The sequence below is a fragment of the Hippocampus zosterae genome, chromosome 11 (genome assembly GCF_025434085.1).
Source record: "Hippocampus zosterae strain Florida chromosome 11, ASM2543408v3, whole genome shotgun sequence".
In the NCBI taxonomy this organism is placed as follows: Eukaryota; Metazoa; Chordata; class Actinopteri; order Syngnathiformes; family Syngnathidae; genus Hippocampus; species Hippocampus zosterae.
The window spans coordinates 2,478,662-2,488,818 of NC_067461.1; the positions used below are offsets into that span (position 1 = coordinate 2,478,662).

The following is a 10,157-nucleotide window of genomic DNA, read 5'->3' on the forward strand; positions in this document are numbered from 1 at the left end:
GGAGAGAACACGCCAACGCCGAATCTCACAACCCGTGCGTGGGGGCACGTGCTCACCGTTCGTCCGCGGGGGGGGGGGGGGGGGGGGGGGGGGGGGGGGGGGTGCGTTAAGTGCCATCGTTATACACTCGTCAACGGGACTGCCGGATCTTTTTTGGGGGGCCGGTCTGGACTGAGTGCATCTGAAGCTTCCCAGTTGTTCCCGCTCCATCCATCCACCGAGAGGAGTCGGTGTGGGGGCAAAAAAAAAAAAAAAAAAAGGATTATAACCCCGCCTCCCGCCCCCCACCCGCCCCAAAATGAAGAAAACAACACCACCAACGACAAAATGGCATGAGCGAGCGCGTCGGGCGTGGTCAAAGTGTTAGTTCTGGTGCCTCTTCATGTGCAGGGCCAGGTGGTCCGAGCGGGAGAAGGAACGCGAGCACACGGCGCACTGGAAGGGCTTGGCGCCCGTGTGCTTGCGGTAATGGCGCGTCAGCTCGTCCGAGCGGGCGAAACGCCAGTCGCAGCTGTCCCACGTGCATCTGTAAGGCTTCTCACCTGCGGAGGGGAGGGGGTCGGGGGGTCGGGGGGGGGGGGGCACAAATGAGAGACAGCGTCAGAAAAGAACCACGCGATCAAGTATGCGGCGGCATCTTCATTGACGAGTGCTAAGTTTTGCGATCAGGTGCCACCTGGTCCATTTTTGGTTTTTGGTTTGCTTTCTGAAAAATGGAGGACAATCGAGGGACTTTTTGGCCTGTCATGATATATTTTTCAGGATAAAAGTTTTTAAAAAAAAATACTTTAAATACGATTGACGTCATATTGGAGCATAGATCAAGCATGTTCTTAACTCCTACACTCAAGAAGAACACAATTTGATGCAAAAAAAATTTTTTTAAATTATTTTAATCATCCATTAATCAGTCAATTTTTTTGTCAATTTTCAGATTTTTAAAAAAATTCAATTTCTTTATTCAAAAGGATGACATGATTTCAAACTGACAGCGTGTAGAAATTGCACAAGCGTTCATGATTATTCAGTTCCGGCTTTGCTCCAGAACCGGTCGGAGAATTGGCAAAAATGTTTTTTTTTTGGTTTGTGTTTTTTTTTTTTTTTTTTTTGAGAGAGAGGACGACAGAAAACCCAGAGAAGCGGAAATTCCAAGCTTTTGGATATTTTTCAATTGAAAAAGCCATTTCAATGATTTGCTGACATCATCTCGAGATGGCACCGGCTCAACTTTTTAGAAAGGAAAAGAAAAACCTTCCCAAAGCTAACGTTGTGAAGTGACTACCCTCTACCCGCCCCCCAAAAAAATAACAATTAGCTAAATTAGCTCATGCCGCTGTTGTGAAAGCGCTATATAAATCAGCATTTATTGTATTGTATTGTATTGTATTGTATTGTATTGTATGTTAGAAAAAAACCCCCACCTCACTTATACGCATTTTTTTCAGATGCTAAGGAGATTTTTTTTTTTGAAAAGCAGAATTTTTATTTTTTTCTTCACGACACAGCACATTAGCCACAAATCAAAGGCAAATCTCCAAATGTGTCGCGTCGCGTCGTCGTTCATGCTCCGCGTTTTCAACAGCGGTCCCGTTGATCCGCTCATCGCAAGCCGACTGCGCGGTTCTCTCTTCGTCTTTTGGACATTTGTGCCGACGCACGGTCGAGTAAATCGCCTCTGTGAGCATTGACGATGACATCCGGGTGACAAAGTCATTCGCGGCCGAATCGTAGTGAGTGACGCATTAGCCGCAACTGGAAAGACGGGTTGGCTTAGCTTCATCGGCATGTGTGTACGTGGTGTGTCAGTGAGACATTCAGGCTTATTATTGTTATTTGTGGACGCTAATTTACCTTTTTTTTTTTTTTTTAAGGTGGGGGGCGCAGGAAACGGTGTCTGAATCCTAATAAAACAAAAAAAAAAAAAAAAAAAAGGCTGGCGGGAAGGCGACCACATTGGTGGGTTAGCGCAAAAACGCAAAGGACGTTAGCATTAGCACCGATGCTCGCGCCAACGCAACACGAGCTAGTTCCCCGACACTGCGGACGACTAAAGGAGGCGATTTTGGGAGGCCATTCGAGTAACAAAAATGCCATCGCGCTTTTGACAAGCCAGTGTCGGATCCGCCATGATTCCAAAGCCATTATCTTGCATCAAATGATTGCAAACAGTGATTTTGACACATCATTGAACACTCGCTAAATGATTTTCTCTCTTTTTTTGGGGGGGGGGGGTATAATTATACTTTCTCCATTTGTTTTTACAATTTCCCCTGTTATTATCATCACTTTCCTTCGCCAATTGGATGGGGGCGGGGGGAAGTAGTACACGCTCCGTTTGCCTTATAGCGACTCCAATTTCCACTTTGCCAAATAGTGTTCCTTCACTTGCAAAGGGCACACAATTTGGCCGGCGCCCACCTCGTGTCTGCGAGATGTACCTCATTGTCATTTGGCTAGAAAAAAAACAAAAACAAAAGATCTATATGCTTTATTATTTAGGACTGTTTTTTTAAAACGGAGGAGGGAGCGTGCAGTGGAAAGAAGGAAACGTGCAGGGAGTTCATCTCTCGCAACGCACGAACACAAACAATCAGGATAATGGATGTTGATGGAGATTAGAGGGCAACTCCCGTGGGGGCCCAAACGCATTAGGAATCATCTCATACAGATTAGCGGCAGGTGGGTGTGTGCGGCCACGCGCAAGTCAAGCGTCTGAATAAGAGTGGCGTAGCATCGAGTAACAAAAAAGACGAGGGAACGCGGCGGGGGGGGGGGCATCCTGAGAGGGTTTTGAAGATGGAAGGAAAAAAAAAAAAAACCCGGCGAGATGGAGTGAAAGCTACAAAGAACAGACAATACAAAAAAATTGGTTGCGTGTCTCTTTGTGCATCCAAGCAATGTTTAAATGTCGTGTTCCAGCCCCCCCCCCGCCCCCCACGACTCCATCCGACTCGACTAAGGTGTGTGTGCAAGACGTGGAATGTGTAGATATCAACAGAAGCTTTGTTTAGTTAGCTGCTGCAAGGTGGGGCCCCTGCCACCCCCCCCCCCCCCAAAAAGCGCCTCCCAGGCCCTGCTTGTTGCTTCTGCTCGTCCAAACTAACAATGGGGACCACGGGACGGACCAACAAGAGAGGAAGCGTGGAAGCAAAAGCAACCCCAAGGGCGCTTCGTTGAGGCAGAGACCCCCCCCCCAACCCCCCAAGGAAAATGGAAAGCTAATTGGGATCTCCAAAGGTGTTGATAGCGAGCTTGCGATGACGCTCGGGGTGCTCATTTCAAACCCTTGAAATGTTCGCCTTTTAGCGTGAGGAAAAGTTTCGCACCGTGGATTCGCACCGCCAAGCGGGGTGCTCAACGCACCAATTTTCACCGAAAACACCGGTCAACAAATTTCATTTTTAATAAATCTGATTTGCACCCACTCCAAATCTGCTCTCATTTTTTTATCTTGAGCATATCAGGTTATTATTATTATTATTATTATTATTATAAGTGATACAGTTCTCCATTTTGTGATATTTAGGAGTTACTACAAGAGGTTGAGCAACAGGTGGAATTTTTTTTTTAAACACACCATCGCAATAAATGACAACGCAAGCTTTTAAAGGACAAACTTACTCCCCCCCCCCCCCCGCCCAAACCTACTCTGCCAGAAAAAAAAATGTAAGCCATTTTTTGAAATTAGCATCAAAAATACACTGATTCAAATTTGCTGTTGACCAGCAATTCCTCAGGGGGGGGATGCTTCGGGAGCATTTCTCGGTAAGCAAGCGGACATACTCCGAGTGTCACCCCCCCCCCCCACAATCCTGTCACACTTCCACCTGTTTTGATGGAATAGTATATTGGGCAGATGATGCAAAATGGCGCAGGCGGGCTACATTTACACATGCACAAACGCGTGCCAGGAGCGCAACATTCTGCCCGGCAACACGGTGCCCAGGGGCGGCGGCGGCGGCCGAAACACGAGTCGGGCGATTCTTATTATTATTATCGGAGAGAGAGAGAGAGAGAGAGAGAGAGAGAGGGACGGAAGACGGTCTTACCCGTGTGGGTCCTGAGGTGGGCTTTCAGATGGGACGACTTGGTGTAGACCTTCTTGCAGCCTGTCGGGACAGATAGCAAAGGGGGCAAATCAGTTAGCATCATGCGGCAACTTGGTCACTTTTTGGAGTGAAACGCGGGTCCTTTGGGGGGAAATGATTGTTCTGACGTATGAATGGCGACAGTCGGACTCACGTGGTGATCGGGGGAGGGGGGGTAAACAATGGCTTAGGTCCTGAACGCATAAGGTCAATTCGCGGAGCCCTGAAGTCAAAGCAAATACGGTGCGTCGGCATTTCGCTGTTGTGCTGCAACGCAAATGGAATGAGTGGCCAACAGAATTTTTGTTGCTTTTAAATCCAGGTCAAAATGAGCCCCCCCCCCGCCCCCTTACGTCTGATTAAGGTCTTTTAGAGCATTTGTAGAACCGATTTTTCCCCCCTCCAAAATCTTCTGGCACCTTTTTAGGTTGTCATTTTAAATTCTCCATTAAAAAAAAAATAAAGTCTTCAATTATTTTTCCGACAAATGTTTTGTCGAGCAGATTGTGAATGAAATGCGCTCGATCAATAAAGCAACGTTGCCTTGCCAGGAGTACGCTCGTTGGCCTTGTGATGAACCCCCCCCCCCCACCCTGATAAATTAAAAAAAGATGCACAAGCAGAATAACTTGAGTGTCTCCCATTCTTCCACTTTCAGTTCCTCTTTTGGCCTTACTGGCGTGCAATCGTCACGACAAAATAAACGCGGAAAACGCGTTTGGCGATGCGGCTCGAGCGCCAGCACACTCTTTGTTCTCGCGAGGTAAGCGCACGCCGATTAGTTGGACCTTGTCGTCGGGCTGGTGCGGGACAGTTTGATACGAAGATTGAATTCCATTGCGGTCGGCTAAAAGTGGCACCAGTGTTGGGTGAGGGGGGGGGGGGGAATAAACTCGCGAAACCATTTCCCGGTCAATTTTGTGATTTTTTTTTCCGTCTTTCCCAGCGGCCATGTTGTGCCATTTCAAAACAACAAGCGAGAGAGTAACAAACAGGTCCAACCACACTTGCTGGTGATTATCGCAATTGCGACAATTAACATTCGCGGCTACGTTCGCAATGCGCTTTTTTTTTTTTTTTTTTTTACAGCGGGGTGCGCGCTTTGAAAGTTGAGGTTTTACAAGTTTTGGGAGACTCTCTCTTCCTTGACGCGTGAGAGCAATCCGCGTCATTTGAATTTGAAGACGTGCGCAAACATGCCGACGTGGAAGTCCGCCATTAAGTCTTTTTTTTTTTTAACATGCTGACGCCACTCGGCCTACAAGTAGCTGCACATCAGATGATTTTTTTTCTTTTTTTTTTTTTGGGGGGGGGGAATCAAAAGATTCCAATGAACCAACGCAGCTCGTTAAACCGTTTGAGCCGAGAGCCTTGGCACTGGCAAAACAGGCTGGCGTAATTAACACAAACACGCCCCACAAGGTTCAATTGGCTCATCATAGCAGTCGTGTCTTTTGAAAAGCGGCAGCCATCTGTGAGAAACTGACTGCCGGAGACGGGCTCCGGCTATAAATCGTGTGACGCTAACACAAAAGAGAAGAAGATCAAGTTTTGAAAAAAAAAACAAAACAAAAGGAACTCTAGTAACACGTTGTCATCACTCATCGGGTGTGCTCATTTGGAGGCGCGCCAAATTGCGCAACTTCGGGCCGGGCGGATATTCTTCAATTGTGTCGCTAATACTCGGGGGCGTTAAGTCGAGAGAGATATGAAGGAATGGCTTCAGAGATACCAGCTGTCGCTCCGGTCGACTCTGTAAACAAATGTATTATTATTATTATTATTATTATTATTATTATAAACAAAGCGCCATTTGCAATCCCAACAGGTTGGACCTTGACGGTTGTGAGGCCGTTTTAGGAGATGAGAAAAATCGCCCCGCACCAAAAATCATCCCGTAACTCAACTTTTGCTGACTTTTATCAAAAGGGAGAGGTTCATTCATTCATTTTCCGAGCCGCTTGATCCTCACTAGGGTCGCGGGGGGTGCTGGAGCCTATCCCAGCTGTCTTCGGGCAGTAGGCGGGGGACACCCTGAATCGTTTGCCAGCCAATCGCAGGGCACACAGAAACGAACAACCATTTGCACTCACACTCACACCTAGGGACAATTTAGAGTGTCCAATCAGCCTGCCATGCATGTTTTTGGAATGTGGGAGGAAACCGGAGCACCCGGAGAAAACCCACGCAGGCCCGGGGAGAACCTGAATCGGTTGCCAGCCAATCGCAGGGCACACAGAAACGAACAACCATCCACGCTCACACTCACACCTAGGGACAATTTCGAGTGTTCAACCAGCCTGCCACGCATATTTTTGGAATGTGGGAGGAAACCGGAGCACCCGGAGAAAACCCACGCAGGCCCGGGGAGAACATGCAAACTCCACACAGGGAGGCCGGAGCTGGAATCGAACACGGTACCTCTGCACTGTGAAGCCGACGTACTAACCACTGGGCTACTGGGCCGCGCCCAAAAGGGAGAGGTAAAAAAAAAAAAAAACGCCAACATTTGTAAGATTGTCAGTTGCGTGCGTCTTTCCTCCGTTGAACAAACTGTAACGGAGCTCGCTAGTTACAGTGTGAGCGGTGCCATCAATGATTTTTTTTTTTTTTTTAAATCAAAAGGGCGAGCAAATGTTGCCATTTCGCTAACGACGCGTGTATTTATGCTCATTGAACAAATTATAACCTTACCCATTAGATAATCGTCACTCACCGCAGGATTAATGGCTCACGAGAAAGCCTTTTTTTAGACATCCGGCATATTCTGGGCTTTGGCGGCGGATCAGAAAGGGAAGGCCCGCTAGTTGACGTCTGCGTTGCTAAGGAGGGAAGGTCAAGTGACCGAGGTTCGCAAAATCGCACGTTTGAGTCACTCGTAACGTGGGATTGATTCCGAATGTCGTTTGGAAACGCCTTCGGGTGTTGCGCTTTTGCTAGCGTGAAGCACATTAGCTTGTAAATGAGCATTCTGGGCTTTGGCGGCGGATCAGAAAGGAAGGCTCGCTAGTTGACGTCTGCGTTGCTAAGTAGGGAAGGTCAAGTGACCGATGTTCACGAGTGGAACTTGATGAGAGCACGACTCGTCGCAAAATGTTTGAGTCACTCGTAACGTGGGAATTGATTGCGAATGTCGTTAGCCGTTGTGTTTGGAAACGCCTTCGGGTGTTGCGCCTTTGCTAGCGTGAAGCACATTAGCTTGTAAATGAAAGGCGCCATAGAAATAATAAAGGACCTCAAGGATCGAATAAACGCTCAGATTGTCAATCGCCACACAAGCAATGACGACAAGCGTGCGATTCTTTTTTTTTTTTTTTTTTTTTTAAAGCTTTCCCAACCTGGATAGTCACAGTGGTGGATCCGTCGCTTCTCCAAGTCAGGGTTGTTCCTGCGGTTGTAGCGGGCGGCGGTGAGGGACTGCGTGGCCGCGGGGGCGTGGGGCAGCGGGGCGGCGGGTGGGGAAACCAAGGTTTCGGGCGCCAGTCCGGGGGGTGCGGGGGCGCCGCCGCCTCCGCCGCCGTTGCCCGCCAGCTTGGAGGCGATGGTGGCCGCGTACGAGGGCGGCGGCGACATGGTGTGCAGAAGCTCCTTCTGCCTGTCGGGGCTGCCCGGCTCGGAGCTGGGCGGCGAGGGGGGCAGGTAGGCCTGCGCCTGCGCCTGCTGCTGCTGGAAGAAGTGGGCATGCGGGCGTGAATACGCAGGGCCGGCGCAGAAGGAAGACTTGGCAGTCTGATCCGGTTGGGGGCTACGGAAGGGCGGGTGGACGCCGGCGGAGGAGTGCGGAAGCTGCTGCTGCTGCTGCTGGGGGTTGGCATGATGGTGAGCATCCATGCCGTCGCCGTGGTGATGCTCCAAGCCCGAGATCAGGAGCTGGAAGAGCGAGGCGCCGCCGTCGTGCTGGTGAAGCTGCGGCTCGAACGGCGACGGCATCTCCTGTTTGATAAACGCCTCCGGCAGGGACTCGCCGCCCGGCTGATTGAAAGCGCTGGTGAAGTCGGGCAAGCCCGCCATGTTGGTTTCCAGGCCGCCGCCGCCGCCGCCGCAGCTACTCGTGGCCACCTGGAGGTTCTGAGAGAAGCACGGCTCCGCCGTTTCCGTCTTGATCTGGACCAGGTCCCCGTGGGGCTGGGGGGGCCGCGGCGGCTGGGCCAAGCCCGGTCTCGGGTAAGCTACGTCGGGGAGGAAGAGATTCATGTTGAGGGTGTAGGGCGCCTCCCCGAAAAAGTGATCCACCCCTGCTGGCTCCGGGGAGAGATAGCGGTCCATCTCACACTTTGCCTGAAGGAAGGACGGACACACACACATGCACACAAAAAATAAGCATTTCACTCAAGCTTCCGATGAGGTGTCACAGAACCGTTTTGAGATTTGATCGGCGTGTCACCGCGCAGACATTTATCAAGTGGTCATCGATAGGCGGCTGCCACATTCCCAGTCTGCCTGCAAAAGGCTGAACTCGGAAACCTGCCTGCACTCCACTCTCGAGTGCGATGACTTTGCACATTCGCTTGCAAATCTAAACCAGGATCGAGCTTGCCGAAAGGGAGAGGGAAACAGCAACCCGGCATGCTTCCGTGCAGGGGAGGGGGCGGGGGGGGGGGTTGTCCTGCCTCTTCTTCTCGCCTTCGTAGGCTCTCTGCGGCAGCAGGCCCGGTCAAGAGTTAGCGGGACCTTTCAGACCTGGGTCAGTTGTTGCCAATCGACAACTGCTCGCCAAGTGGCCGCGGCTTGCACAACGCGAAAAAATGCAATGGGGGAGGGGGGGGTGCCTATCGCGTTCACCGCAAATGGTTCGCGATGTCTTCAACAACAACAAAAAATAAAAAATCCGAGAGCGTGCGCGGTTGAAACGGTATGGCAGGCCGGTTAGGAAAAACAGCCGCCACGCCCATTGAACCCCAAACACAATCGATCACAATCCGACCACGAGTGCGAGCTGTGTGTGTGTGTGTGTTTTTTTTTTTTAAATACCTGCGTGTAGACGCCGTGTCCGCCTCTGTCCGACTCGCTCATCTTGAACTCCATGCCGAAGTCCTCCAGGTGGAATCCTGCGGACAAGGACGCCTTGTGCAACGGGTAGAAGGGCTCCTCGTGCCCGCCACCGCCTCCGCTCATCGCCAATGTCGCAGCCATTGAGCTCCCAGAAGAGGGGGGGAAAAAAAAAACAAAAACAAGAAACACTCGAACCGAGCCCCGTTTCAAAAACGCCGAAAAGGAGAAGGAGAGAGAAGGAGGAGGATGCTACAATCGAGCCGGGGGAGGGAGTGGAAGCGGACGATCTTGCTCACATCCCCGTTTGCACTTGTCTCGCCTCCTCCAGCGGCCCACCATCAGTTTTCTAAGCGCGGCGTGCAGGGCGGAGCGGGAGGGGGGGCTGGGTGTAAATAGAGCACTCGCGCCGCCCACCAGACCTTTTAAAAGGGCTGCACATCACTCATTCAAACGCGGCCACCGCCCTGAACTCGCTGTCGAAACACATTAACGACGCGCAAGCCGCCGCAAGGGTGAATCAAAAGGTGGAGCTAAACCTTTCCGCGTTCGAATTACAAATCATTTTACACCGGCGAATTGAAGTGCAACGCCTTTCAATTGGGGAGAAATGTCATCGAAGACATTCGAGTCCGTAAAAAGTTTTTTTTTTTGGGTTGTGTACGCCGGATTTTCGTTCCTAACCCAAACCCTGATTTTGATTGGACAGTATGACGATGACGCAATCAATCAATCAACGATCAATGGAAAACCTTAAGTACGGCGGTAACTTCTTCTTAAGCTACTGGCAAACAGTTTTTTTTTAACACGGCAAACATTTGATGATTTTACGAGAGGTACGATGGCGATTGGTATTTTGACTGTAAACAAACACAGTGCAGCTCAACCGCTGCCACAGATTGAGCGAGAAGCAATAAATAAGCATTTGGCACTTATCTATCAATCAATCTATCCATCCAGAGGTGTTCAGTGTTTGGCCAGTGGATAAAGCCAGTGCGGAGATGTGCCAATCCCCGCCTCACATTTATTGTTTTGCTTCAGTTTGGAAAGAGCCACGATGACACACACTTACAAAATTTT

The 10,157-nt window shown here is 50.2% G+C and overlaps 1 protein-coding gene across 1 annotated transcript; it reads right to left on the reverse strand.

Annotated features, from left to right (window-relative positions):
* Window positions 1-102: 102 nt before the first annotated feature.
* klf5a (Kruppel-like factor 5a) lies at window positions 103-9,567 on the reverse strand. The gene is made up of 5 exons (XM_052081228.1): window positions 9,541-9,567; window positions 9,060-9,329; window positions 7,427-8,366; window positions 4,050-4,109; window positions 103-542 (listed from the first exon to the last, which is right to left on the reverse strand). The coding sequence occupies exons 1-5, from the start codon at window positions 9,565-9,567 to the stop codon at window positions 364-366; spliced, it is 1,476 nt and encodes a 491-aa protein (XP_051937188.1). The 3' UTR covers window positions 103-363.
* Window positions 9,568-10,157: the final 590 nt, after the last annotated feature.